Source organism: Podarcis tiliguerta (genome assembly GCF_965153285.1).
Source record: "Podarcis tiliguerta genome assembly, chromosome: 3".
In the NCBI taxonomy this organism is placed as follows: Eukaryota; Metazoa; Chordata; class Lepidosauria; order Squamata; family Lacertidae; genus Podarcis; species Podarcis tiliguerta.
The window spans coordinates 34,068,666-34,083,431 of NC_139536.1; the positions used below are offsets into that span (position 1 = coordinate 34,068,666).

General features: G+C 44.8%; 1 protein-coding gene across 7 annotated transcripts in view; it reads left to right on the forward strand.

Moving 5' to 3' along the window:
- SUPT7L (SPT7 like, STAGA complex subunit gamma) overlaps window positions 1–11,273 on the forward strand; it is a 46,544-nt gene extending 35,271 nt beyond the window's left edge. For 4 of the 7 annotated variants that reach the window (XM_083434531.1, XM_083434529.1, XM_083434530.1 and 1 more), the window contains 4 exons: window positions 1,901–2,419; window positions 6,611–6,935; window positions 8,805–9,042; window positions 10,746–11,273. In XM_083434531.1, the coding sequence (XP_083290657.1) occupies window positions 2,007–2,419; window positions 6,611–6,935; window positions 8,805–9,042; window positions 10,746–11,008 (1,239 nt within the window). In that variant the 5' untranslated portion in view covers window positions 1,901–2,006 and the 3' untranslated portion in view covers window positions 11,009–11,273. Of the gene's footprint in view, window positions 1–70; window positions 289–1,044; window positions 1,354–1,900; window positions 2,420–6,610; window positions 6,936–8,804; window positions 9,043–10,745 lie in introns of those variants that run through there. The other 3 variants (XM_083434528.1, XM_083434527.1, XM_083434532.1) reach the window with 3 other exon arrangements.
- The last annotated feature ends 3,493 nt before the right edge of the window (window positions 11,274–14,766 follow it).

The window sequence follows — 14,766 nt, forward strand, 5'->3', positions numbered from 1 at the left end:
GAAGCTGGCTTATGCCGAGTCTGACTACTGGTCCAGCCAACTCAGTATTGTATTGGCTTTGGTTTTTCAGGGTTTCAGGCAGGAGTCTCCCTCAGCCCAATTTGGATACGAAGGAGATTGAAGTTTGCTGTGACGGAATTAAATCAATAGAATCCTGCAGTTATGCACAAAACCTACTTGCAAATCTTGAGACAACCCTTAGAAGTTACTTCTGCCTTGTTTGAGCTGTTTGATACCAACCTCTGTATGATAGCCTAACAGTGAAATCCTATGCCTTGTAATTCAGATGTAAGTCCTACTGTATTCCATTGGGGCTTAACATGCAGGGAAGTGTGCACAGCATTGAGCTGGAAGGCGTTTTGCAATGTGTTTGGCCAGGAAACCACAGGGTATGGCAAAAAAAAACCTGTAAGGGGAATTGGCAAAGGGACTCAGTAACTACACCCAAGGAATGATTTACACACAATCAAATTCCTCTTCTGTTCTTTTCTGCCTTAACCTAAATAACAGAAGCTGTTTGTGGGACTTAATCTTGGTGATGTCTTGAATTGAATAGTTTACATAGAGCATGAATAAATTGAAATCTACTGTCATATCAATTGTTTTTAGACTTTTTTTTAGTCTGTGAGCCATGGATGGTGTAACCTGAATCCAATTTGCACTCTGTTGAGAAACAAGAGATTTGCAGTATTTAATTTGCACAATAGATTTGGAAGCTGCTGCGTCTGTAATCCTCTTTTTCCCCCTCCTCCTCTCCATCCTGCAAGCACCTCAGTATCTTGGGGAAACTCAGCTCAGCATTTTGGACAATGGGGGGAAATCCCACCTCCAAACTTTTAGCCTGCCACCCCTTTCCCCAATCCCATGCTTTTAACAGGTGTATGTTAGGATTTTATGTAACCAATGCTGGTAAGTGTGTTTAGTATAAATCACATTAGATGTCTGAGAAGGGTGTGGGAACGGAAGACTGTCTTATCTTTTCTGTCTGAGAGTGTTATTGGACTGTACTTTCTCTTTGGCTGTATGCTTTCTGTTTTTTGCCAGAGTTTGGAGGGCACAGACGTGATTATGCACTCTCTGAATATATTGTGAATAAAACGTAGTTTAGATCTACGGATGTCTCTATCTTCTTGCTGTGTGATACCAGAAGATTTGAGTGCACTTTTCATAAGAGAAGTGTTTCAGATTGACACTTTGGAGTGAAGTGACATTCCATTCCAGAGATGTGCCTACCGGGAGATGCTCGGAGGTACTGGGGGTCTGCCGTCCCCCCAGGAGCTTTTTCCACAGCATTTTCCCAATCTTCAGTCATTTGACAGCTATTTTGTTTCAGGGCCAAACCAGATTTGATGGGTGAGCTACATTTGTTCTCTTGTCTACTTTGCATATCTCATGAAGCAATGAGTGTATGGTTTTACTATCAAAATAGGTGGGTGGGGGAAGCCATGGTGTCTAAAACAGCAGTGTGTAGAGAGGGTTTTGGGTAAGGAGCCTAAACCCTCTCTACAGGGTTTAGGCTTCTTACCCAAAACCTTCTTAATGTTAAAAGCAGGCACCCCATTAGAGGGACCCCCCGCTGGAGTTTTAAATGTGATCAGAGTCATGGCTTTTTCAGTTATAGTTTGGTTCTCATACAAAATCACACTAGTATTGGGGAGCCTGAGCTCATCCCAGCCTTTCCTACCAACTCCGTCTCTAGCGCTGATTGGAATCTATAGATCCTCTGTAAGGCTACTTTCACAGCAATTTCTATTTTTCTAGGGTATGTATATAACTTTCTAAAGAAGATGTTGCTCAGCTTCTGATGAAGGCTGCATTATTACTCAGTTGAGCTTTTTGATGGTGAAGGAGAACATTTGATGACATACCTTTGGATTTTTCTTCCTGTCTTTCGAACCAGGTTAAAATGCCCACCCTGTTTCTGCAAAGGACCTGCTGAGTAGCTGCTCTTCCGGCGAGAGTCCCTTAAGTGATCTCAACAGCTTTCGTCCTAAGTAGCAAGCAAGATGCTGCGCTACTGGGGTGAGATCCCCGTCTCGTCCAGCCAAGCCAACCGCAGCTCCTTTGATTTGCTCCAGCGAGAGTTCCGCACTGTGGAGGTCCAGGATCCCCTGCTGCACCAGCCTTCTGCCAACAAGCCCAAGCCCACCACCATGCTGGACATCCCCTCGGAGCCATGCAGCCTCACCATTCACACCATCCAGCTGATGCAGCACAACCGACGGCTGCGCAGCCTCATTGCCCTGGCTCAGAGTCAGAGCCAGCAGCAAGCGGAGGGCATCAAGATGGAAGAAAGCGAGCCTTTGCCCACCTGCCCCGGCTCCCCACCTCTCCCCGATGACTTGCTTCCTCTCGACAGCAAGATTCCCAAGATGCCGTTTCAGTTGCGGCACAGCGATCCAGAAAGCGACTTTTACAGGTGCGTGATGTGGGGTCTTTTGGGGGCGGTGGTTGGCCATGTGAGGTTTGGCTTTGAGCCACACAAATGTGAGGTTTCTTTCTTGTTATTGCGTTCTACACTGCTCAATATTTTCTTCTTTTAAACTGCTGAGTGAGCCCTCTGTTTAGTGGAAAAGGCCGTTGGTGTTTCCACATTTTAAACCAGGAATGGCCAACCTGTGACTTTTCAAATGTTGTCAGAGTCTAGCTCCCATCATGCACACATGCCAATGGTCATGGGTAATGGGAAGTGCAGCTAATATATATATATAATAATAATAATAATAATAATAATAATAATTATAATTTATTTATACCCCGCCCTCCCCAGCCAAGGCTGGGCTCAGGGCGGCTACAGAACTCTACATGGAACACTACAGCTTTCCCATCGTGGTTTAAACAATTAACAATAATCCTGGGCATTTATTCAGAAGTATCTAGCCTTAGTTATTTTCTGTATGGGCAATCGGGTTGGGTTAAGATTTCCTGCCAAGAGTTCCATTCCTACCTAGAGCCTCAGGGCCTCAGATATGGAGGTGGTTAGTTATATCCTGTGACCACCCCTCCTGTTTTGCACATGATAGCCGCCTGCCCCTGAACTGTTGTGCCCTGACCCGCCACCATTTGAAGCCATCTTGGCAATCTGCATATGCAGCGTTCAGGAAGGCAGCTAAACTTTTGGCTTTGGAACCCTCATGGTTATTTGGACTCTCACGAGTTCTGTTGTTTTCTAGTGCCTCTGTGTGTTTTCTTTTTTACTGGATGCTCCTCTGAGCTCCTTAGGGAGGAGGAGCAGCCTATGAATGACTTTAAATGAAGAAACAAGCAGGACTCCAGGACTGCTACTCCCCATGTGAAGGAAAGGGTGGTTGGCTGGGTGTTTGAGGGTGAGGTGGGAGAACGGGTAGGAGGAGTACGGCTACTTTGTCTTCAGATTTCACCATCCCTGTCTGGTGATGGAGCTGCAAAGTGGCAATGTTAAAGGCAAGGCTTGTTGACCACTCGCTCATAGGGGCTGTCAGTTTTACACTAGTGCTGATGGTTAAGGTCCAGCTGACAACTGCTGCTATTTTACACTGGCAGGCCAAGGAAGGGGGGCACAATGCAGAGAAGAATTCAGGCGTTATTAGGAGGGAATTTGGCACAGCTGAGCCAACATCAGAAAAGGGAAATAAGGAAAAAGCTCCCCATCTTTTTGAATCATTGGAGGTCACCCGTCACCACCAGGATCAGTAACTAATTCAATCTTGCTTTAAATCCACAAACATCCACCTTTTATTTTACCTGGAAGGACACTTTGGTCATATAACAGAATTCTGCAGTAATTCACTGGTTAGAAAATGCAGCTCAGCAGTGTAATGTTTCATAAAATTGAAGCAATTGCAAGAAGGCAACCTTTGCCTTCTAAAGTTGAGCATTCTGCTCATCTTTGGAAAGGCCTATCACTTCAGCCCATTATTTTATGTGCGTGAACCTCCACCGCTTCCAGATGCACCAAATTCTTTTACCTTGACATGCTGGTTAAACAGGAAATGGGCCACAGGATCTCTCTACTTAGAAAAGGGAAGGCCTTGCCTCATGTTAAATAACGCTTCTCATCACTTCAGCTGGGGGCATTTGACAGATAGCCTGCCTGTCATGTTCAGCGATCGAAACAGAAAATGACCCAGTTTATGATGCCTGAAACTTCATTAACCTGAACTCTGATTTATAAGGCTTGGCAGATTTGTCACTGTACTCTGTTGAGGGGGGTAGTCTATACATCTTAGAACCAGATGAGAATGAGAAGATGGCGGAATTCCATAATCCAGTAATGTCCCCAGCCAGCCAAAACTTGATCAGCGATAGAGCACATGCTTTACATGGAATTCAAATGGCAAAACCATAAAATACAGTGTATGAAATAAGAGAAGCAACAGCTATACAGTGGTACCTCGGGTTAAGTACTTAATTCGTTCCGGAGGTACGTTCTTAACCTGAAACTGTTCTTAACCTGAAGCACTACTTTAGCTAATGGGGCCTGCTGCCGCCGCCGGAGCACGATTTCTGTTCTCATCCTGAAGCAAAGTTCTTAACCCGAGGTATTATTTCTGGGTTAACAGAGTCTGTAACCTGAAGCATATGTAACCTGAGGTACCATTGTACTATAAAAATATGAATATGGACATGTTGCAGACCACCTGAATGAAGCCCACGGACCACTGGTGGTCCATGGACCACAGTTTGGGAGCCCCCTGGTCTACCCAGACTTTGCAGTGGCTCTCCAGGGTCTCAGGTGGGATTCTTTGCCAGCCTTACCTGGAGATGCTGGGGATTGAACTTTGGACCTTCTGCATGTAAAGATGCTCGACCACTGAGCTACAGCACTCCCCCATATACTGATGTGGGATGGTACAGTTCAGTTGGCAGAACAAGGGGGATCCAGTCCATGCCAATCATATACCATCTTCCCCAAGCCCTTGCTGCAGATACTGTGTCCCGTAATAAGAACTGGAGGGTTGGCGTGGTGGCAGGCCTGATCTGGAATTATGGGCTGTCTGCCCAATTACCCAGCCCCATTGTTTTTTGAAATTGACTATTTCGGGAGCATGGAATGCAGCTCCCATCAGCACACTTCCTGTCCCCCATAATGGGTAGGCCCTGCCATGAACCCCAGTATGTCATGTGTTAGTGCCAGACCTGGATGATGCCCAACTCATTTCAGATCATGAGTTTGCATGGTACAGAATTTCTTTAAAAATACTTGAGTAGGTAATAGTCCGTACCCGACTTCAGCCAGGCAGGAAGGCTTCCTCTGCCACGCCAAAATGTCAAAAAATCCGGACCTGGCGTCATAATCATTAGCAACACTAGTGTGGAAACATGGAGGAATACATAAATACTGGGCCAGATTGAAGGTTATTGTGTTGATATACAAAGCTCTGAGCAACTTGGGTCCAGGATACCTTAAGGACCACATGAGCCCTTACATCCCAGCTCGATCGCTGAGATCATCCAGAGGAGTGCTGTTAGTTGTCCCATGTGTTACAGAGGTCCAGCTGGTCTCCACTAGAAGCCAGGTATTTAGTGTTGCCGGTTCCATCTTCCTGCAGAGATTTGGCAGGTATCCTCACTTCTGACTTTCAGACGTCTCTTTGAGGATTTTTTAGAAAAAATCCCGACTGGCCTTTGCTGGCGTTTAAATGGATGAACCAGCCACTTTAAGGATTGCATGTATTGTTTTGATGGTGTTTAAGGCTTTACTGCTTTGCACTGCCATGCTGTTTTATGATATAGCTGTATAGAAATGCTTCTATAAATAGATAAAATAAATAAATAGTTAAGATACTAGAGCTGAAAGTCTAAAATGGGTTTGGTCTAGAAATACTTCGGATTAAGTTGGGGGGACCAACTGGCCTTCTAACAGCATTTGTTTCTGGCTTCCCAAGACCACTGTGATTTTGGGTAGCAGTTGCAAATAATAATAATAATAATAATAATAATAATAAGCAGACACTGTTCAAACTTCTGCCTATCCCAACACTCTACTGGGGATGCAGATCATCCCATCCCTAGTCATAAAATTGATCACTTGATGAACTGGGTGTGTTTTCATGGTGGCTTGTTTTTTTGTGTGTGTGTGTGTGTTTCTCTGTATCCTGTGTGTGCTTGGTGCGTGTTGTCTGTGGGCGTGTGATTGCATGTAAGCGTGTGGGGTGGCTGTAGCACTCCTGTCAAACAGCTCATGGGTGAATGCAGCCCTTGCCCCCAAAACATTTAGTCATCCATGGATTAAAATGTCACAAAGAATTCAGCTCTAGATTCTTAAGCTGTGTAGACCCCCTTAAAAAGTAGGGTGTTTTGAACCTCACTGTAATTAATATGAATGTGTTGCCTTGAGGTAAAGTTGCAGGAGTTACATATCGTACCTCAAAGCAAACACTTTACTTTGAACTCGTGAGAAATTTGCAGTCGTGTTCTCTTTGCTATATATATATTTACTTCAAAGAATCTAACTTTGAAGTAGCACCAAACCGTTTTTCTCAGGGGAGAAAAGTTTCCTTTGTCTTATGCCAGCCATCTCAAGCTAGCTAGAACTTTAAGCATGCTTGAAATTTTTGTCCCAGGCAACGCTAGCCAGAAGAGCCCCATTTTCACCAAGTCTTTTGGGTGCTGCCTTGTCTGCTTTCAGAGGCAAAGGAGAGCCAGTGATGGAGCTGAGTTGGACCTCTTGCCGCCAGCTTCTCTACCAGTCCATTGCCACCATTTTGGCCCACGCGGGCTTTGAGTGTGCCAACGAGAGTGTCTTGGAAACCTTGACAGACATCGCCCACGAATACTGCCTGAAGTTCACTAAGCTCCTGCGCTTTGCTGTGGACCGAGAAGCCCGGCTTGGGCAGAGCCCTTTCCCGGATGTCATGGAGCAGGTCTTCCACGAAGTGGGCATTGGCAGTGTGCTCTCTCTGCAGAAGTTCTGGCAACACCGGATCAAGGATTATCATAGCTATATGCTGCAGGTGAGAAGAGAAGGAAGCAGTATGCTCACAGCAAGGCAAGAGAGCTAATTCCCACGGTTCTCATAGTACAGGGAAATCGTGAATGTGTTTTCTCTATCGATAAAGGCGAAGTTGTTCATTGCTCCGGGAGCTTGGGGGATAGATTGCACTGCACACCTGCAAGAATTGCTCTCTGTTGGGGAAAATGCCTAGCCTGGAGGGGCTTCCCATTGCTTTATCTCAAATGGGTGCGTTCCTGCAGATTGCAATATATCTGTTTGCAGAGATTCCTGGAGTTTTCCTAAAGAGGTGTAGATTTATGAAGCCAATGGGAGAGTGAAAATAACAGCTGCTTGAAAGCTGCTTCCTATAATTCTCCAGGGTTACAGGAGCCATGGCAATATTGCTAATAATAATAATAATAATAATAATAATAATAATAATTTTATTATTTATTTGCTGCCCATCTGGCTGGGTTGCCCCAGCCACTCTGAGCAGCTCCCAACAAAATATTAAAAATACAAACAACCTCAACCATTAAAAACTTCCCTTCAAAGGTCTTCTAAAAGTCAAATAGTTTATCTGTTTGACATCTGATGGGAGGACATTCCATGGGGTGGGCACCACTACCCAGTAAGCCCTCTGCCTGGTTCCCTGTAGCATCACGTCTCACAGTGAGGAAACCTCCAGAAGGTCCTCAGAGCTGGACCTTGGTGTCTGGGCTGGATGATGGAGGTAGAGACGCTCCTTCAGGTATACAGGGCCAAGGCTCCTTCCTCACTGTAAGAACCTCAAGGTCACAGTTTTGGAGCTCCTTACCATTCCAGTCAGCACCAGTGAACCTCTGCTGTGACCTTGGTGTTCTTATATTACTGGTAAACGGTAAAGGTAAAGGACCCCTGGACGGTTAAGTCCAGTCAAAGGTGACTATGGGGTTGCGGCGCTCATCTCACTTTCAGGTCAAGGGAGCCGGTGTTTGTCCACAGACAGCTTTCCGGGTCATGTGGCCAGCATGACTAAACTGCTTCTGGGGTAATGGAACACCGTGACAGAAACCAGACCGCACAGAAACACCGTTTACCTTCCCACCGCAGCGGTATCTATTTATCTACTTGTACTGGTATGCTTTCGAACTGCTAGGTTAGCAGGAGCTGGGACAGAGCAATGGGAGCTCACTCCCTCATGGTGATTCCAACCACTGACCTTCCGATCAGCAAGCCCAAGAGGCTCAGTGGTTTAGACCACAGCGCCACCAGAGTGGAAGATGGCTATTCTTCACATGTTCTTTTCTACTGAGATAATGCTGGGACACAGACTTAAGACATTTGCCTTGCCTCTCAGATGTGATTCCTGCAAGGGGATTCCTCAAAGAATTTTGGGATCTGATTGTTTTTAAGGGGCTGAGTGTTCTTCAGCGACCTACTCACAGGGCAACAATTTTCAGAATAGTTTAACAGTCAATCCTTTTCCGCAGGGAAGCCTGGGTATTTTAGGTCTCAGACAGGAATAGGGGTCTCCGAGCAACTCGGCACCCTTAACAAACCACAGTTCTGTGGATTCTTTGAGGGAAGCCATGACTGTTTAAAGTGGCATGTGGCATGGGCCTACTTTGAATGTACAGTGTAGATGCAGCCAAGCACTCCATGCGCAGAGATATATTGCCTCCCCACTCTGCACAATCCAAGCCAGTCAGGCAGGAGTGTAGGTGGAGGCAAGCCCATGCTGGGAGAAATATAAGGCCTTCTGTCTCCACCATAGCCCAGCCCAGGCTCCATCTTCCATCATAGACAACTTACCTTGGTAGGGGTGAGCTGGTCATGAAGGAGATGGATGCCATGCACCTCTGTCACAAACCACACCTTCTTATCTCTGCCATGTGGTTACCAACAGGTAAGCAAGCAACTTTCTGAAGAGTATGAGAAGCTTGTGAACCCTGAGAAGGCAGCAGAAGACATGAAACCCGTGAAGATCAAAGAGGAGCCAGTTAGTGACATCACGTTTCCCATGAGTGAGGAGCTGGAGGGGGATTTGGCATCTGGGGACCAGTCTTTGCCTGTGGGAGTGCTTGGAGCTCAGAGTGAGCGCTTCTCAGCTAACCTGGAAGCAGAAGTGTCTCCGCAGACCTCAGGTACATAGTTCCTTTGCGTGGTAGACCCTTGACTCATAAAAGAGGAAGCCGAGATGCTTTTAAGTGCTGTGTTGATCTTTGTTTTGAAATGGAAAATGCTACAAAGTGTGGCTCATTTGAAGACAGTGCCTTTGTAATAGTGCTAGTAGAAGGGAGATACTTGGATATTAGTTTAGAAGTTCCATCATTTTTCACATTTTTGGTTGTCTATTGAGCCTCTTGATTTTTAAAAAGTGGTGAATAAAGCTAGGGGGGAAATGTTGCTACAATCGAGGGAACTGTTGGTGATGAACTGGACCCTACCCTTCTGCCTTCAAATTTGCAATAAAATTTAGTAAAGTTCCTAGCAGTAGTTAAAATAAAGTTTGAAAATGGAATGTTAATCCATTGTAAAGGCTAAGCAAACAAAGGGCAATAGTCTTTATAATTTTTCATCTTTGATGGTTGTAAAGCCTACTTAATTTCATTGGTGTGAATCCATTGTGCCATGCAATTAAGAAACCCAATTAAACCCCCTCAAAACATTTCATGTCTTTTCTCCTATTAACTTTAATCTTAGCTGCATATGTAGCTAAAGGAGTCTAGATATCCCGCTCTGTTTTAACTGGGCTTTGAAAACACAAGTCTGTTTGTTCTGCTGGGGCTCATTGCTCTTGTGTATGGCCTCTGAAATGTGAAATGTAGCGAGGGATCCCTAAGTCATTTGGGGATGCAAATGATTCCACTGAAATGTTCAACGTTAGTGCTTTACTGCTTGAGGGAAGAGGCTAACATTCTATAAGTATACAAAATGCCTTGTGATTCTCTGATGGTGGATTGTTGCTTATCAATGAAAAATGCCATTATTCTGCTCTTTCCCTGACAAGCTCTGTAGGCTGTTCACCAAGTTGCTGAAGAGTGTCCCACCAGGCATCCAGTGGCCACTGTTGCCGAGCACATTAAAGCTACGCTGTCTTAGGATGATAAAATGGCTTTTTAACACGTTGTCCTTTGTTGTTGGACGTTTCCTTGTCTCCAGGATTAGCAGCCCAGTCTCCATTGAGTACATTGGTTCAGCACAGTTCACTCTTCTCTTTACTTAGTTCACTTTCTCCTCAGCATTCACCAAAACTTCTGAAACCTTCCATATATACTATGGATGACCCTCCAGAGGTTGTGGGGCTTCAACTCCCCCACCGGCCTCAGCCAGCATGGCCAATGGAAGGTGGGATTTGCAGTCCAACCACACGTTGCCTAACCCTGATATAAAAATAAGACTTCATGAGTAAAGTGTTAGCAGTTTTTATATGCCAACTCCCTATTCCTTAACATGTTTTTTATGCAGACTAGCTAGTCTACCTGGTCTCTTGTTTTCATCATACAGTGGTACCTCGCAAGACGAATGCCTCGCAAGACGAAAAACTCACAAGACAAAAGAGTTTTTCATTTTTTGAGATGCTTCGCAAGACGAATTTCCCTATGGGCTTGCTTCGCAAGACGAAAACATCTTGCGGCTTTTTTTTAAAACCGTCAATGCATTCCTATGGGAAACCGTCAATGCACAGTGGTGCTTCGCAAGACGAAAAAATTCACAAGACGAAAAAACTCGCAGAACGAATTAATTTCGTCTTGCGAGGCACCACTGTATCTATGTTTTGTATCTTTTGCTCATCTGATGAGTAAAGTCTCTCTCTTTCTCTACCCCGCCCCCAACTGCCTTTTAGGTGGCGAAGTGAACACTTCCCCTCTCTGGAACCTTCCGGTGAAAATAGAGCCACAAGAGAGTGAGGAAGGCCACGTCCATGGGCACCATGGGGTCCTGGGCAGCGACGTGTTTGAGGAGCCCATGTCAGGCATGAGTGAAGCTGGCATGCCGCAGAGCCCAGACGGTTCTGAAAGCAGCTATGCTTCCCCTTCCCCTGACAGCCTGATGGGATCATCACCGGTCTTTAACCAACGCAGCAAGAAAAAGATGAAGAAGATGTGAATTTTCGCTTGAAAGCGATGGCAGCACAACCTGCTGAATCGGAACCAGGAGCCACATAGGACTCTGAGCAGCCTCAGCCTGAACTCAATTGTGGTATCATTGGATGGTTTGGTAGAAGAAGGTTGGATGGCAGATGCGGAGAACAGGGCAGCTGGTTTTTTTAATCATGTCAGTACAATAACATTTGGTTCATTCCATAGTGAATTCTAATGGAATCCAGCTAGTGTCTTTTAAAAACAAAACAAAATAAAACAAAACAAAGCAAGACAGCTGTTTGGTGCTTGCATTTATTTGTGATGTAACCTGAAGAGTGACAATAATTGTTTTGGGTTTTTGTTTTCAAAAAACCCTGCAAAAAATAGTTGACAGAATGTTTAAACTGAATCTGTGAGATGGACTTTTTTAAGAAATGGGAAATTTGGAAGAAACTTGAGTTCAGTATGAATCTGTGTGGAAACCATAATCGGTAAGACAACCTAAGTGAAATTTATGGAGTTCTTTGGACTACCATAACTTTATCTTTTGGAAGAACAAGTTCCAGATGTTGTATTTCTGTTAATATTTTTGTTATTCCTAATTGTGGTTCAATTTCATTGTGCCGAAGCTGGATAAATAAGATGTACATACATCCTGGCCTTTGTATACTTTCTCCTTTAAAAGAGTACCAGCATAACCTAAATTCTGCATCAGAAAAAGCTAAATTCTGTGACCTCTATTAATTATGCAGGTTAAGTACCCCCCCCTTTTTAAAATATTTCTTTGTCTTCTGCTAGTCATATGGAGGAACAATAAATCTCTGAGGCCTGGAGCCCTGCCCTAACCTTTGGGCCCCATGCAGTTGTATAGAATTGCAGAATTCACCCAGTCCTGCACATACCTCTGCTAAAACTGAATGGAACCTAAACCTTTTTTGCCAATTTGGATGGTACCCTGCAGATTTAAAAGCTTCGTTCATGGCTTTGTAAGATGAAACACTTGGAGGACTTCAGAAATTGGCATGCTATGTTCAGGTGTAATTGGCCTTACTTAAATCAGATCTCCTTTCTCTGAAACATTTACATATATTACCATCAGATTTCCTTTAAATAAGAGGTGTGATTATAGGGTTCTCTAGAAAACTTCCTTTGGACTGCAGAAAGCTACCTTAAAGATTTCACATGACCCATCATTTACCTACTCATGTTTTAAAATGTGGTTAGTGTTAAAAAACAGATTTGAAAAATGGTAATCATGTTCTCTAGCTGTGCATTTTTTAAAAAATGAACTGGCAATCTTAGTTTATAAAAATAATAAATATTCCCTGTGATACCAGGAGTGCAGTGTTAATGTCCTTACTGAATTTGAAATCTTAGAATAAAAACATAATGTGGTCCGCTAGCTGGGGTAGGTAGAATTTAAGGTGCAGACATAGAGAGCGAGTCCATAGGAAATTTATAATGATGATGTTGCACGGCTTCAATCTTTGGTTGTTTCCAGAATTCCTGAACCACGGGGTGCATCACTTGGCTTTTGAAAAATAGGGGGTCCTCAGTAATTAGCTAATTGGGAACCACTGTGCTAAACCATGTTTAGTTATATCTTTGTCTTTGATTTTGCTAATGTAATGGTTCTAGGGGTTGCTCGTGTGTAAGTTGCCACCACTCCTGGCTAGGTTACCTGGTTGAACCCTTTCTGTCCGGACAGCCTCAAGTTTCGTGGCTGCCTCAGTTGCTGGCAGAATCCGTCAGTGGGCGTTTCTTGAACCTCTTCCAGCATAAAAGCTGTTTGACGCCCAGTCTCCTTCTACTCTCCCTGCGCGGAAGTCTTCTGCGCAGGGAGGGTGTGGGCAGCGGAGTACCCGTACTCTCTCTGCTGGTCTCCAGCAAGGAGTCCTGGAGCCACCTCTCCGATTCCCCCATCTGCCCCCCTTCTCCACTGGTGTTACGCTGATTTCCTTCCCCAGCGGATGGGCTGCCGCTCTCCCTGCTGGGACCCTCTCCGGCATCCCTCTGGAGCCTTCTCTCTGCCTCCAGCTCCGATGGCAGTTCCCTGACAGCTAACTCTCCTCCATATTCTCTTAAATTTACTTTGACCATTCTGCATTACTCTCTCTTACATCTGGTCAATCAGCTCCATGGGGCCCACTTAGCTGGATTATAAAGCTCTAGTGTCCCAGGCACTTCTTCTGCAAGGTTAGGCTATCGAGAACTTGCTCATTGAATGTTGAGTTCCAAGGCTTGTGATGTGGGAACCAAAAGATGAGTTTTCTCTTCTTACCTAGCACTTGCTATGCTCCACACTACTAACTTAGATCTGTTTTATGCCACTTAATTGTCATAGTGTCCTCCAAATAACTCTGGGAATTAGTTTTATAAGATATATCACTGGCTGAGAATTCGTTTAGTCATTCCCAGGCTCTGCTCACAGAAGTCACAGTTCTCTGAATGGAAAGATGAAGAAATCAGAAGCCCCCAAGGATAGGTATTGGGACCTGGGCTTTTTAACTTGTTCATAACTGATCTAGAGTTAAAGGTAAGGTAAAGGGACCCCTGACCATTAGGTGCAGTCGTGACCGACTCTGGGGTTGCGGCACTCATCTCGCTTTATTGGCCGAGGGAGCCGGCGTACAGCTTCTGGGTCATGTGGCCAGCATGACTAAGCCGCTTCTGGTGAACCAGAGCAGTGCACGGAAACGCCGTTTACCTTCCCGCCGGAGTGGTACCTGTTTATCTACTTGCACTTTGATGTGCTTTCGAACTGCTAGGTTGGGAGGAGCTGGGACAGAGCAATGGGAGCTCACCCCGTAGCGGGGATTCGAACTGCCGACCTTCTAATCGGCAAGTCCTAGCTTAGCACTAAGCAATGAAGTGCTGAAGTTTGCTGTCAATACTAAATTGTTCACTGTTGTTAGAGAGAGAGAGATTGAGATTAAGAGCAGCTCCAAAAGGACCTCTCCAAACCAAGTGAATGGGTTGTAAATGGCAAATGCAATTCAAGGCAAACAAAGTGATGCATGTTGGTGCAGAACCCCTTAATTTCATTTCATTCAGTGTCTGAACTGGTGGTTGACTGATGAGGAACAAGGCCTTGGGTTCGTAGTGGGTAGCTTAATGAAGTGTGCGGCAGCGGCGGAAAAAGGCAAATCCCATGCTAGGGATCATTAGGAAAGGAGCTGAAAATAAAACTGCCGATATTATAATGCCATTATACAAATCTATGGTGTGAAAGCATTTGGAATACTGTGTGCAGTTCCGGACGTTTCATCTCAAAAGGGATATTGTAGAGTTGGAAAAGGTTCAGAAAAGGGCAACCCAAATGATCAACTCCCCTTATACATAACTCCCCTTATAAGGAAAGGTTGCCGTATGGGACTTTTAGGTTAAAGACAAGGTGAGCAGGAGGTTCCAAGTGTATAGAATTATGTATGGCGTAGAGAAAGCGGGTAGAGGAAAGTTTTTCTTCTTCACTCATAACGTCAGAAGTTGTGGACATTCAATTAAGCTGAATAGTGGAAGGTTCAGGACAGATGAAAGACATGTTCAGGCAGTACACAGCTAAACTATGGAACTCGCTGCCACAGGAAGAAATGATGGCCACCAACTTGGGTGGCTTTAGAAGAGAATTAGACAAATTCATGGAAGATAAGGCTATCAATGGCTTTCAGCCATGATGGAGGTTATACAACTGCATCCAGACTTGGAGGCAGTATGGTTCTGAATACCATTTGCATGTCAAGACCCCGCAACGACCCCTTGTTGAGGAATAGAACACACCAGGAC